Source organism: Dasypus novemcinctus, chromosome 18 (assembly GCF_030445035.2).
Source record: "Dasypus novemcinctus isolate mDasNov1 chromosome 18, mDasNov1.1.hap2, whole genome shotgun sequence".
In the NCBI taxonomy this organism is placed as follows: domain Eukaryota; kingdom Metazoa; phylum Chordata; class Mammalia; order Cingulata; family Dasypodidae; genus Dasypus; species Dasypus novemcinctus.
The window spans coordinates 58,957,420-58,971,810 of record NC_080690.1 but is presented as its reverse complement, the minus strand read 5'-3'; the positions used below and the strand labels follow the sequence as shown (position 1 = coordinate 58,971,810).

At 55.5% G+C, this 14,391-nt stretch overlaps 2 protein-coding genes across 13 annotated transcripts in view; both read right to left on the bottom strand.

Moving 5' to 3' along the window:
• CATSPERG (cation channel sperm associated auxiliary subunit gamma) overlaps window positions 1-1,045 on the bottom strand; it is a 28,146-nt gene extending 27,101 nt beyond the window's left edge. For 2 of the 12 annotated variants that reach the window (XM_058280179.2, XM_058280183.2), the window contains exon 1: window positions 749-1,028. In XM_058280179.2, the coding sequence (XP_058136162.1) occupies window positions 749-958 (210 nt within the window). In that variant the 5' untranslated portion in view covers window positions 959-1,028. Of the gene's footprint in view, window positions 1-748 lie in introns of all 12 variants that reach the window. The other 10 variants (XM_058280176.2, XM_058280180.2, XM_023585649.3 and 7 more) reach the window with 8 other exon arrangements.
• A 1,720-nt stretch (window positions 1,046-2,765) lies between these two features.
• On the bottom strand, window positions 2,766-13,647 carry KCNK6 (potassium two pore domain channel subfamily K member 6). Its single transcript, XM_058280172.2, has 3 exons — window positions 13,281-13,647; window positions 7,288-7,683; window positions 2,766-7,201 (listed from the first exon to the last, which is right to left on the bottom strand). Exons 1-3 carry the CDS (start codon window positions 13,600-13,602, stop codon window positions 6,978-6,980), a joined length of 942 nt encoding a protein of 313 aa, XP_058136155.1. The 5' UTR covers window positions 13,603-13,647; the 3' UTR covers window positions 2,766-6,977.
• Window positions 13,648-14,391: the final 744 nt, after the last annotated feature.

Below are 14,391 nucleotides of genomic sequence, written 5' to 3'. Positions count from 1 at the left end.
CCCGCCTCTGTCTCTGGCCTGGGGCTGGCTCCTGGCTCTGCTTCAACTCTTTGCCCCGCCCATGCTTTTCGACCGGCTCCTGGTCCTCGCACCGGCTCTGTTTTTCCACCCGTCTCTGCTCCTCGCCCCGTCCCTGCTTTTCGACAGGTTTCTGCTCCTTGCCCCGCCCCTGGTCCTCTCCCCGCCCCTGCTTTTCGACCCGCCTCTGGTCCTCGCCCCGCCCCTGCTTTTCGCCCCGCCTTTGGTCCTCGCCCCGCCCCTGCTTTTCGCCCCGCCTTTGGTCCTGGTCCTCGCCCCGCCCCTGCTTTTCACCCCGCCTCTGGTCCTCGCCCCGCCCCTGCTTTTCGCCCCGCCTTTGGTCCTCGCCCCGCCCCTGCTTTTCGCCCCGCCTCTGGTCCTCGCCCCGCCCCTGCTTTTCGCCCCGCCTTTGGTCCTGGTCCTCGCCCCGCCCCTGCTTCTCGCCCCGCCTCTGGTCCTCGCCGGGCCCCTGTTTTTCGACCCACCTCTGGTCCTCGCCCCGCCTCTGGTCCTCGCCTCGCCCCTGCTTCTCGTCCCGCCTCTGCTCCTCGCCCCGCCCCTGTTTTTCGCCCGGTCCCCGGTCCTCGCCGCGCACCTTGTCGACTCGCCCTTTCCCCTCGCCCTTGGCCGGCTGTTCTTCCCAAGCCTGCTCCTCGTCCCGCCCCTTTCTCTGACCCAGCACCTTCTCGCTCCGCTTCTTCTTCTCACCACAGCCCTTCCCTTCACGGACCCTCTCCTCGCCTCCGGTTCTCTCCGCGCCACCAGCCTTCTCCTCGCCGCGAGACCTCGCCTCGCCTCTCGCTGTCTCCTCGCCCTCACCCCGCACCTTCTCGCTCTGCGCCGGCGCTGACTTCTCGGTCGGCACCTTTTCGGGCCTCACCTTCCGATCGAACAGCAACACCTTCTCGCCCCGCCCCCTTTTCTCGTTCCGCCTCTCCATGCCCTTGGCCCCTACCTGCCCTACGCCCCGCCTCTTCTGGCGCTGCCCGTACTCATCTCGGCTTCTCCCTGCTCCACGCTCCGCCCTTTCTCCTCCCCTCCCCAGTCTCTCCCCCTTTCCCCCTGCCCCTACCTTCCTCCCCCCTCCCCTCTCAACCCCGCCCCCGCCCGCCCCCGGGATGCCCCAGGCACCTCCCTATTCTCCCCGCCCCGCGGTACCAGTCACTTGGTTAAAACCGGTCAACCGTCACTTGGCCGCTGCAGTCCCGCCCCTCCTGCCCGCTCTCAAAATGGCCGCCCGCACTTCCACCCTGCTAGGCACGCTAGCGTCACGTGCCTGTCTCCACGGTAACGCACCTCCCCCATAGATGTCGAGAACTTGGGGCGGGAGGACCTAAGTATCCCGGAGCGCCGAGCCTGGCCGGCAGAGGGTGCTGGAGACAGTCTGTGATTGGAAGGCTTTCAGGGAGCTCCTATTGGTTGTTCTGGCAATAAGCCCCGCCCCTACTCCTACCCAATCAGACTTGTATACCGTAAGCTGATCTCCTAGCTCTGGGACCACGTGGGAATGAAATAGTTTGCACTTTAACACCTTTCTATGCAAAAATGAACAGAGGCAACCGTCTCTTAGCGTTGTTGGGATAAGTCAGTAAGACAACTCGTGAAGAGCGAAACGATATCTGGCTCAAAGTACATATTCATTCAGTAACCTAACAATTTTCATTTGTATTTTGGCTCCTGACATTTCAGAGGCTGTACTTTTTGATACTTGACTTGCAAACTTGACTTTTCTCTAAACTTGGGTTTTTCAAACGTTAGCGTGCATTAAAATCACTTGTTAAAATGGCCTCCATTCCCAGAGAATTGAATTCAGTAGATCTAGAACGGGGCCTGAGAATTTGTATTTCCAGCACATTCCTGGCTGATGCCGACACTAAAGGTCTGGGGACCTCATCTTGAAAACTAGTGCTCTATAACTAACCGCGACCCTCTAGGGTCTTGGGAAACGTTCCAGAGCCCTGCACAGTTTCATCCTTGACATCCTAATCCTATCCAGGCCCATTGAATTTCCTTAACCAGGCTGTGTCCTGACTGGTCTCCAGATCTACGCATATGCTGCTCCATCTGGAATACTATTCCCTACATTGTCACCAGGCTGACAACCTTCTTTTCTTCAGGTTCTTGTCTGTGTTACATGTCCAGCCCCCACCCCACTCCTGACTCCTCCAGGCTGTAACTGTCTGGAAACTATGAGGGCAGGGCCCAGGGCTTAGTCAGTGCCCCAGCCCCACCCAACACAGAACAGGTGCTCCATGTAAACCAACAGCTGATTACAGGTTATCTCCCCCCCACCCCCACTGCAGCTCCTCAGGCCAAGGAAGGGTGACTACCTGAGAGAAGAAGCTCAGCAGCTTCCAGGCTGACTAAATACAGTCAGAGTGACCAGGGTCTCATCATCGCACCCCAAATCAGGGAATACAGCCCCAAGAGGGGAGGTGCTTTTGTTAGATCTTGGTGTACGAGGAGGTTCCCTGCAGTATTGTCTATACCAGCAAAAGACTGGGTGGGAACCATCCACATGTCCATCAAGAGGGGAATGCTGAAAGAAATTATGGGACCTATGTTCTAAAGGAAACATTGCAGGTATAAGAAAAATTACATGAGAGAACTACTTGTGTGTCTCTGGGATGATCTCCAAATTATACTGTTGGTGAAAAAGAGCAAGGTGCAGAAGGAATAATATAATTTAAATAATATAAATATAGTTTATATAACTTATATGTAATGTAAAAAGCAAGGTGCAGGAATGAGATAGTAATTACGCAACATTTTATTGAGTCCCAAACACTGTTCTAAGGACTTTCTAAATATTAAGTTCTCAAACAAGCCCATAAGGTAGGCATTGTTATCCCACTTCACAGAATAGCAAATTGAGGCATAGAAAGGTGAACTCACTTGCCCAGAGCTACATAGCTCAGGAATGACAGAGTTCATATTTCTACCCAGGGACTAGTCTATAATTGTAACCACTCCACCACACTCAGTACTGTTTGTGTAGAGTGCAAGAAAATAAAGGACAGATACACATATACTACACATGCGTAGAATATGCCTGGAAGGAGACCTGAGAAATCAATTTATGGAATCTGAGTATGATACAAAATTTACTTTCCACTGTACACACTTTTGTACCTTTTCAAATTTTTAACATGAAGTTTTTTCTTGGACTGAACAGGGCCTGTTTTCTTTTTCTAGAGGAATTTGAAAAGAGAAATGATGAGATGAGGGTGGAAGCCAGATCACACAAGCACCTCCCTCAAGTATGTGATGGGGGAGAAGCAACTTCCTCCCAACCCTGATGATGACCTTGGCAATGAGGAGGCCAGACAGTGACCGTGGTGAGGAGCCTAGACAGTTGAGGGCTGCGAATGAGCAAGATGGGAGATGTTGCTGAGTTTCTGCAAGACAAAGCGACCGACCAAAACTTTTGTTCACATCCCAGCTTTGCCCTTTCTGAGTGACCTTCGGCAAGTTATTGACCTCTGTGACTCTCCTTCCCTTGTCTGTAAAGTTTGAAGAATTTACTCACCTCATGTGAGTGTTGAGAGGGTTAAATGAATTACTATGTGTCAAGGGCTTAGAGCAATACCTAGCACACAGAAAATCCTATATAAGTGTTGGTTATCACTTTTACAAGTTCACTTGACTTCTTAGCATGAATTGACAATGTTGAGTTCTCCCTCCTTAAAAGTCTCTTTTTTCTTACCAATACTCCCCATCCTCCTGGTTTTCCTACTCTTTGGCACTTTTTTTCTGTCTCCTGTTTAAGTTCTTCTCTCTGGTAACAGGACATTGGTTGCATGGTCACTGCTTAGCATGAGGCCTTTATGGTAATTAAAAATTTTAATATTAATTAAATATGCCCCTGAACTTTAGTCCTTATTTATTGCCAGTCTTCAAGCTAAGTATCCCTAATGTAGGTCCCAACCTGCACAATTATACATAATGGCTGTAGCAGTTTGATATGGCTATGAATTCCAAAAATAGATATTGGATTATGTTTGTAATCTGGTCTGTATCTGGGTACGATTATGATTAGGGCATGACTGGGTCACATCATTAGGGCGTTGAGTTCCCACCCCTTACTGGGTGGGGACTCACAGATAAAAGGCCTGGCAAAGGGCAGAGTTGAGAGCTTTTAATGTCGGAGTTTGATGCTGAAGCTGGAGCCCAGGGAAGCAAGGAACCCCGAACCCAAAAAGAAGTAAGACCCTGGAAGGGAGGAACCCAGGAAGCCTGAACCCTCACAGACGTCGGCGGCCATCTTGCTCCAACATGTGAAAATACTTTGGTGAGGGAAGTAACTTATGCTTTATGGCCTATATCTGTAAGCTCCTACCCCAAATAAATACTTTATAAAAACCAACCAGTTTCTGGTATTTTGCATCAGCACCCCTTTGGCTGACTAATACAGTGGCCTTGACTGATTTATCAATATACATTTCCCCAGCCTTCTGCCATTCTAATAGCCCAGTTTTGTTAAAGTTTTCAGCAGCTTCCAAACAGAAACCGAAGTCTCAGGCCTGGGGGGCAGGGGCATCCTGAGGAGTCCAAACTAATCACAGTGCCTCAGCACTCGGGCCAATGATTAGTTCAGGAATGGGCATGTGAGCCCATTTTGGCTAGTGAGATGGGAGAGGGAGTCTGCTGGGTTTTGGGGTGGTTTCCTTGCTTCCAAAGAGACACATGGGAAGAGATGCCCCTCTTCTTGCTCTAGCTTTGATGTGGAGCAGCCACTTTGGGGCCATGAGGGGAGCCCATATGGGGGCCAAGGCTTCAACTGAACAGAACTGTGGAGAGCATCATTCCTGGAGCCCTCCCCACTCTGGACTTCCTGGTGCAATATATATCATCTCCTTATTGTCTTAGCCGGTGTTTTCTTACTTGCAGCCCAAATCTTTCCTGATATCCTGATATAAATACCCTAGGGCTGATGTCTCTTCACTACCTCCCAGGCTGCCACCCCCACACTCATGGCCTCCATTACCTCATCTGTCTCCAACCTCAGCTCATTCCCTGAGCCCCAGCCCAGGGGTCCTGTGTCCTCCCGATGCCTCCCCTTGTGTTCCAAACTAGCCTCAGCATCTCCCCCCAAACTTGCTTTCTCCCAGATCCCTCAGGGACAGCTGACCAGTTGTCCATCCCTTAGGCCCTGGCCTGGCCTCACCCCTCCCCTCTCCTAGCTGCTAAGGCCCATGTCTGCCCACTTGGCCTATTGAGCAGCCCTCTGCCCACCCCTCCTCCTCTTCCCTGCCCCATCATCTCCTTAGTTCTTACCCAGTCTTCCCTGGTCTGCTGCACACTGATGGGGGATCTTTCTAAAGCCTGAACCTAATCCTGACCCTCTACTACTTAAAACCCTTCCATGGCTCCCTAGTGCTGCAGGATGGCGCCACATTCCCAAGCTTGGCATTTGAGGACATTGAAGATGTATTAATATATGCCCATGTCACTTCCCACCCTCCTTCCCCATTTGCTCCATGCTCCAGTCACAGTAAACCACCTACCATAGCTGATATCCATCCCATTGTCACACCTCCAGGCCACGGCATCCAGTTGCTTCTACCCAGAATGCCCTCCCATGCCTGCTCTCCTTGCCCAGTCTACTGATCTATCCAGGCCCAGCTCAAATTCCCTGTCCCTTCTGTAACTTCTGTAGGGCTTGGTTCAGAGCGAGAGCTCAGTGGCTGGGCCCTTGGTGACGACTGCCATTACTAATGGAGGGCGGGAAACATAAGATCAGTTTCTTCCAAGCTCTGTGGCTAAGACAACAGACTTCCCCTCCTTATGCCTCATCTCCATATCCTTGGGAAAAGGATGATATTATTTTACTCATGTGTAAAGGATCCAGAACAGGGCCTGACCAAAGAAAGCCTCACAGAATAACATGGCAGACTCTGTGATACCATCTTTGAAGGAGATACTGTTAATATTGATGTTGTACAGGTGAGGAAACTGAGGTTCATAGAGGCGGAGCCCAAAGACACAGCCAGGACATGCTGAGTTGGGATTTGAACCCAGGCAGGCTGGCTCCAGAACCCAGTGCACAGTATACAGTCAGTGCTTGGCAAACAGGGGCTTCCGTGCCACTCAAATCTGGATGGAATCCTGCCTCAGTTTCCTACCTGCCAGCTGACAATGACGATTCCGTCACCTCAGGCCTATGCCAGGGCTCTCCACACAGGGTCTGAGTCCTTGGAGATACTTGAGAAAAACTGAGTCAGGTACGGCTTCCTCTTTGGCTATTCCTCACATTTTGGGTCTTAGTTCAGGTGCCCCTTCCTCCAGGAAGCCCTCCCTGAGCATCCAGACTGGATCAGGCACATTCCCTGTGCCTCTCCCATCCTGGCCCCAAGCCCTCTGCTTTGTGTTTCCCCCCACTGCAGCCCTGGGCTGTTTACTCCACTGGACTTGAAGCCCCATCAGAGCAGGCTTCTACACAGGACCAGGCCCAATGCAGGGCGTTTGGGATGAGTGAATATATCTTCTCTTTTGACAGAAGAAGAAATCAAGACTCAGAGAGGGGCAGTCACTTGCCCACAGGCGTGACAGACCTATGGTGTGAAACAGAGTCTGATCCCAGAGCCTGGCAGAGTCGGCAGTCGGTGATTGGCTGAGTGAGAGAGAGAGACGGAATGTGTGAAAGGATGAGAAACACAGAGACAGTGAGAAGGAATGACAGAGGCAGGGAGAAAGGCAGAGAGCCGGCGAGGGGAACATGAGAGAAAGGGGAAGCAAGGCAATGTTGAGGGCTCAGCAGCACCCAGGATGTGGAAACAGGGCCCGCCGGCCCCTCGCATCCCAGGCTGCTGCTGAGAAGCGGAGGACAGTCGGTCAGTCGGCCGCAGTGCACCACGAGCGCCTGTGGGTGCACGCGGCCATGCTTGTGCCGTCGGCTCCAGTCTCGTGGGCACCTCGGCCCCAGGCCGGCTTCCTTCGGCCCACGGCGCCTGCCCCAGCTACCTGGGGATGGAGGCGTAGTCAGTGTGGCCACTGGCAGTGAGTTGCTGGCGTGGCTCTGGCTGGGGGCCCAGAATGTCGACCCGATCGTCCTCTTCCTCACTGGAGCCAGCCGGGCACGGGGCGGGCAGCAGGAAGAGCTCTGTGAGGCCATGCAGGTCGGACACGCGGCGGAAAGCCTGCAGCACCAGCACCATGGCGACCAGGCCCAGGAAGAGGTAGGCTGCGAGACGGCAGAGGGTGATCGCGGACGTGGGCTCGGCTCCCTGGGGCCCCCCCCGCAGGTCCCCGGCCAGCCGCCCTGCTCACCTGTGACCAGCACCTTGTAGAGGGCCCGGTAGGACTGCCCGGGGGCCTCTCCGGGCACGTAGTCACCCAGGCCGATGGTGGAGAGGGAGATGAAGCAGAAGTAGAAGGCATCCAGGAAGCTCCAGGCGTCCTCGAGGTGGGCGAAGACCGCCGCCGGCACCAGGAAACACGTGGTCACCACAACTGCCAGCAGAGCCACCAGGTGCCACCGGGCTGCCTGCCGGGGGTCCCAGCCCCAGCGCAGGCTCAGCCAGGACAGGGGTGCGTGGGTCAGCAGCAGCGACAGGCGCTGGGCCGAGGCGGTCAGCAGCAGCATGGTGGCCGGCACGCCCAGGAGGGCAAAGGCGATGGAGAAGGCCTTGCCCGCGTCGGTCAGTGGCGTCGTGTACCCGTAGCCTGAGGGAGGAAGGGGGACGTCCTTCTGCCCACTCGGCCCCTCTGCTTGTGGACCCCCTAAAACGAGGCCTAATTTTACCCCCACACCTGCCCCTCCCTCAGTCCCTCTAGCTGCTCAGGCCAACAGCCAGCGTCTTCCCCCTCACTCACACTCACATGCCACCTATCTGCAGTCCCTTTGTCCTTCTGATCCCGACCCCGACACCTTCCCTCCCTGGCCCTGCCCATCAAGGCAGCCCCCTCAACGGCCTCCTGTGCCCCCCTGAGAATGCCGAGTCAGATCATGGCCCTTCCAGCTCTGAGCCCTCCTGTGGTTCCCTCTCAGAGCAAACGACAGAGCCCTCGGGGTGGCCCAGGAGGCCCCACACCATCTGCCCTGTCACCTCCCTGACCTCAGCTTCTTCCACTGACTGCCCGGCTCACTCTGCCCCTGCCGCACGAGCCTCCTTGCTGATAATCCACAGAGCAGCACGCTCCCAGCTTTACACCGGCTGGTCCCTCCCGTGGAATGCCCTTCCCCTGGTGCCTCCATGGCTCACTCGCCCCCAAAGTCAGGACTTGGCTGAAGTCACCTTCTCGGTGATGCCTTTGCCGAGGGCTTTGTTTAAAATTTCAACACCTCCTTTTTTTCCCCATAGCACATAATGCCTTCCAGCATACTGTAACATTTACTTATTTGGTTACTGTCTCCCTCTCCACTGAGGTGTCAGCTCCCGGGCAGGGGTTTCTTTCTGTTTTGTTCACTGCTATCTGGCACACAGAGCAGGCACTCCATATTTGTCGAAATAGTGAACGAAGGGTGTGACACTTTGAAGTTATTTGATGAATCCCCAAAAGAAAAAGATTATGTCCTTAAACTAACTTCTTCTTGTGGGTGTGAGACGTTTCCGATTGGACTGTGTCAGGGAGGCCTGGGCCTTCCTGCTGGGCCTGATATAAAGGGAGAGAGGGAGAAAGGAAGCGGCCCTGTTTGATCCTGCAGTGTGAGAGGGCTCCAGTTCTGCCCCCAGCTGGGCTGTAAGGAGAGAAGCCCCCTCAGGCTCACAGAGCTGAGGCCCAGGGAGAGGTGAGCCATATGCTTGGTAACTGGCAGCTGAACCCGGGAAGAAAGCAGAGCAGCCAAGACGGATAGAGGAGGCCTGGAAAGAGACAAGCTCCCTGCCTGGTTGCCCACAGCCGAGCTCCAGGAGACAGTTGCTTCTGGAGAGGAAGGCAGAGACCTTGGCAGAGATCGGCGCCATCTTGCTTTGCCACGTGGCCAGACAGCAGGATCAACAGTAGCTGTTTTTGGTGGGAAAGCACCTCTGATGGTGCCTTGATTTGACTATTTCACAGCCTCAGGACTGTAAACTTTTACCCCAAATAAATCCCCTTTATAAAAGCCAACCCATTTCTGGTACTTTGCCTTGGCAGCACTTTGGCATACTAAAACAAAGGGTGCAGACTCTAGCCTGGCCCTGGGCCTGAGTGTCCTCTACTCTAAAATGGGTGTGGCAAGCCCCAACCAGGCTCCCAGACTGCCATGGGAACACAGTAAGACTCGTGTATGTGTGAGCGCTGCAAACAGAAACATGATAAAGAGGAATTAATTCAGCTGTTGGTAGGACTGGCTTACTGTGGCAATATACAATATTAATATTAAAATCTCTTTTCATTTCCCAAATCAAAGGGTCAGAGGTATGACTGGGTAGTGAGGGGTCTGGTTTACATTGAGAAAATGTCTTGCCCAAGGAACTACAGATCTAGCCCTGTGATCAGGCAGGCATTCATCTGTGTCCATCTTCCATTCAAAAGGAGCCCCTGAACAGATGGCCCCCGGAATAAAGACATTTCCCAGACTCCCTTGCAGGGAAATTGGCCATGACTAATATCTAGCCAATGAGCTTTGTGTGAAAAGAGCAAACAACTTCCAGGAAGTCTCCTTACAGGGAGCAGAGATACACATCTCTCTCCCTTCCTCCTTCTTTCTGCCAGCTGGAACACAGACACAGAGGCTGGAACTGAGCAGCCACCTTGGACCATGAAGTGATATTAGCAATAAAAGCCATGCACAGAGGAGTAGTAATGGAGGAGCATAAGACAGAAGGAACCCGGGTCCCCCTCTGTGCAGCCTTGAACTGGCTACCTTAAACATGAGCAAAAAATAAATTTCCATCTTATTTAAGCCACTGTGATTCGACGGTTTTCTCTTATGATTCCAGCCCTCATTAATATTAAGGGTTTTGATGGAAAAATAGCAGTGACTTGGTTAAAATATCAGGTTTACAAATTACATGTAATCCTTATAAACAGAAAAATCACAGAGTTAGAATCAAATAGGGGCTGTGAGCCTTAACTTACTACCTCAAAGAGCTGAGTTCAAATGAGTGGTTTGCCATTTCTCCCTGCTTAATCTCAGCCAAGTGACTCCCCATCTCTATGCCTCAGTTCCCTACCCTGGAAAATGAGCTCATAAATAATCCCTTCCTCAAAGGCAGTCTAATAATCTTCCTGGGTTTGGACACGGCATGGCACCTAGTAAGGTAAATAGAGTTACAATGGGGGAGCAGGTGTGGCTCAAGTGGTTGAGTGCCCCCTTCCCACACGGGAGGTCTCCAGGTCCCGGGTTTGGTCCCTGGTGCCTCCTGAAAACAAAACCAAGCAACAAGCAAACAAATGAAAACAACTCAGGGTTGCTGATATGCCTCAGTGGTAGAGCGCCGGCTTTCCACACACGAGGTCCTGAGTGCAATCCCCGGCCCCAGGACTTCAAAACCAAACCAAACCAAACAAAAAGCTGATTCCCAGTTCTAGGCGGGCCTTCCCCTCCACCCCGGGCCTCTCTTGCAGTAAGGCTGCCTGGATTAATTCCAGGGCACAGGCCTTCCTCAGAACATTTGGGCCTATTACAAAACGAGGGACACTATGGGAAGAGGTCTGTTTGAATAACCTTTAGTTGCTTTTCCTTTTCTCCAGATACACTTGGGGCTCCTGGCTTCACCCCAGTGATGATAGTTGATCATTCAACAAACATCAGTTATTATCACCACTGAGCACTCCCTGTGCGCTCAGCACGTCACACACACACCACCCTTCTTTATGCCAAACCGAAGAGGTGGTGCAGGGTGTTGGTTAAGAGTATGGAACTATGGGGTTGGACGGCTGGGGTTCAAATCTCCACTCTGTATCTTCTGAGCTGTGTGGCATTGAGTAAGCTGTTGAACCTCTCTGGGTCTTAGGTTCCATTGCTAAACAGGGCCAATAATGGCACTGCCTCATAAGGCTGTTGTGCTGACTTATGTGGGAAGCCTCCATCAGGCTGTGACTGTTTTGGGGAAGTGAGGAGTGTCATTACCCCCATTTTACAGATGAAGGAGGTCACTGAGGCCTAGAGATGAGGAGCAGCTGAGCAGGGATCCAATCCAAGGTCATGCCTGCTCTGCCAGGGACCACTTCACCAAATACAGGATCCAGGAGGAGATGGAGGGAGGCAGCGGATGCAACCCAGGGAAAGCCAAGTAGCCTCCTCTGCAGCCCAGGAACAGGTCAAGCCAGCTCAGCCGGGGCAGGGGAGAGCAGGCCCCAGGGGAGGTAGGCTAATTCCAGACTCCTGAGTGTGTCAGTCCACAAAAGGAGGCACCAAAGGCAACGCCCACCCCTCCACTGCTGTGCTTCGGCCTGGGAGGGGGAGTTTAGAGCCTGAGCTAGCCCGGCCCTGGCCTCCTCCGTCCAAATCCTCAACAAAGAGAGAAACAGGAAGTTTGGGAACTGGGGAGGGTTTGTGGGTGAAGGGGCTGGGGCCAACTGAACGATGCAGGGATTTCCCAGGCAGGTCTGCAGGGCGGGTGGGGGGGAGGGGGTGCCGTGCAGAGGGAGGAATTTCCCAAGGTCAGGGGATCTCCAGGCTGGGTGAGAAGGCAGGCAGGGAGCTCACGGCAAGGAGGCTAGGGAGTCAGTAATCTTGAATCAGGGGCAATATCCTTGGTTTGAAATGGAACCAGTTTGGGGCCGGGATCCTGGGTCCAAAGAAAAGAAAAGCTAGGCACTGGCGCGTACCTTTTCTGGATCACAGCTGGGATTGGGAGGGCAGTTCTCAGGCAAAGGGGCACTTCTGGGCCCAGGGATGCCTGAGGGGAGGTGATGGGCAAAGGTGTTGCTAAAGGGAAGACTAAGGGAGGGGTGCCAGGGCCTTGCTGAGGACTGTCAAGGATGGAGAGCTGTAATGGTCTTGAGTGGATGCTGGGGAGGGAACTAGAATATCCTCCATGGAGGAGAATTTGAGGTCCAAGACAGGCCAGCTGTGGATCTGCACACTGAAGGGATCCCAGGCCCCCCAGGTCCCCCAGGTCCCCCAGGAGAGTAGTTTGCTTGGGCAGCCTAGGGTGGGTAAGGGGTCTTGGGTCAGGGGTAACCGGTGGAGAGAACCAAGGCCCCTGAGTTGGCACCCTGTTGGGAGAAGGGATTCCACTTTTACTCAATGACAGTTTGGAAGGTGCTTGGGTGCCTGAGAGCTGATGGGTGGGAGTTTCAGCTAGGGGGTCCTGAGTTCAAAGAGACTGCCATGATGAGTCCCTGGTGTGGAAGGGGTTAGGGGTTTTTGCCGGAGGTAGTATGGTGACTGAGGGATGGGGGTCCTGGCTGGGCAGCCTCACTGGAGAGGGGGCAGTGGTCCTTCCTGGACAGTGTTCCTGCCCCACCTTGTGGGGGGTGGGGGGAGGCTGTCACACATCCACAGTTGGGGGCTGCTGGGAGTCTCTGAATTGGGAGTCCCAGATTCAGAGAGAACTGAGGGTGTCCCTGCTGAGAAGGAAAATCTTGTGTTGCGGCTTCCATGTCAGGATGAGCTGGGGTCCCTGGGGAGGGGTCCTGTGCTTGGAGTCAGGGATACTTCCTAGGAGTCTGGGGACAGGGGTGGATGGGGATGGTCCTTGCTCTGAGATGGGCGGGGGCCCTTGCCGGGTGATGGTCTGGGTCCAGAGGGGTGTTAGTCTGAGCTGAGGGCCTCTCCTCCTTGCTGATGGAAACCACCGGGAATAAGGTTTTGCGTGGAGGCACGCTGAGGGGGCGGGGAGGGCTCTGGAGATTCCGAGCCCGTGGGAGCAAGTTGAGGGTGGAGTCCCAGGACACATCTGAGAGCATCTGGAGAGTCAGGAGATCCTGCTGGAGGGGATGGCAGTGGTCCCCAGCCCAGAGAGAAAGGCAGGTGTTCTTGCATGGCTGAGGTGCCCAGGTCCTGGGGGGTGAGGGTCCTGGGGTGGGCCTGGTCCTCGTCGTAGGTCTCCGAAGGTGGGCCAAGGCCCCAGGAGGACTGGCCGCACCTGCTCTCAAGGGGAGTGGGCCGGGGAATGGAGTCCCAGAGGCTGACAGGAATGTACTCTGCCACGGCCCTAGTCTGAGGGCACTCGGGGTTTCCTGCTAGCAGGAAGGGCCTGAGGGCAGCCTCAGGATTGTGGGCCCTGGGGCCTTGGTGGGGTTTACAGGGGACCCTAGGCCCAGAGGGCACTGGGGGTAATCAGCTGGGATAAGGGGATTTCGTGAGGGATCCCGGGTCTCCAGGGCGCGGGGCCAGGATGGGGTCCCGGGCCCTCACTGGCCTTGGGGCGGGGGCGCTCGCTTACCCACGGTGGTGACCAGAGTGCTGGCGAAGAAGAGCGCCGAGGCGAAGTCCCAGGAGGGGTCCGAGGCGTTGGCGGTCCCCGACGCGTTGGCGAGCACTGCGCGCCCCAGCCGTCCGGCTGCCAGCACCCGCTCCACGAAGGCGTCCAGGGCGGGAGCGGCCACGCACGGGCTGCGCCGCAGCAGCTGTGCCCGCAGTGTCCCCAGCTCGGCCCGGAGCTGAGCCTCGTGGGGCCCCTCCAGCCGCGCCACCAGCAGCGCTCCCAGCACCAGGTACGCAGCGTACGCGGCCAGGGAGCCCGCCAGGAGCGCGCCCCGCCTCATGGCGCCGCGGGACCCGCGGCCCGCGCAGCCCCCCGCCGCCCCGCTGACGTGGCCCCCGCCTCCCGGCGCCCGGCGCCTCGCTCCAGTTCCGGGAGTGCTCGAGGCGCCGCCACCCGCGCCCCAAAGAGGAAGTGGAGGGAAAGGGGAGGGGCGGGGGGGAGGAACGTCCCGCCTCCGGGAAACTGAGGCACGCCCAACCGCCAGGTGTTCACACCTGGAGGGCGGCCAGAGCTCCCCGGCCGCGGAGACCTGCGGGGTGGAAGGGCAGGGGAATCCTTCTCGTCCTTGCACTTCTTCCTGCCGTCTGCCCGGGAGGCGCGGCTCCCTGTGTTAGAATCCCAGCTCTCCTTTCAGCTCGCAGACCTAGGAGTCGCCTCCAACCCCGGCTTCCCAGGTCCCCCGGCACCGCTGCGAAGGTTGTGAGCTGCATCGGGGCGCCTGGCTGCCGGGGCCAGTCGTGCGCCCGGAAAGTGAGTTGCGTCCGCACGGAGGTGGCGCCTAATTCACAACGGGGACCCCATAGGGGCAGATACCCCCGAGCCCTCCTGGACAGAGTGGGGATCCTCAGTTTTTCACCACATCTTTGTCTGGCTCCCACCTTCTGCCTGGCGCTTTGCCGAGCAGGCGCACTGAGGCAGCCATGGGCCCTGCCTTCATGGAGCTTCCAGTCTAATGGGAGAGCCAGAACCGTCAACAGAGGGTGACAGCCCACGGCGGCCAGGGCTGGGACGGGGGCGGCCCAGGCTGAAGGGCAGGGCTGGGATGAAGGAAACACTGGCAGAATGACAA

Coding starts and splice junctions, on each gene's coding strand:
- KCNK6 (XM_058280172.2), bottom strand. CDS start 13,602: ATGAGGCGGGGCGCGCTCCTGGCGGGCTCCCTGGCCGCGTACGCTGCG. Junction 7,684..13,280: donor CACTCTGGTCACCACCGTGG/GTAAGCGAGCGC, acceptor TTCCTCCCTCAG/GCTACGGGTACACGACGCCA. Junction 7,202..7,287: donor CTACAAGGTGCTGGTCACAG/GTGAGCAGGGCG, acceptor GCCGTCTCGCAG/CCTACCTCTTCCTGGGCCTG.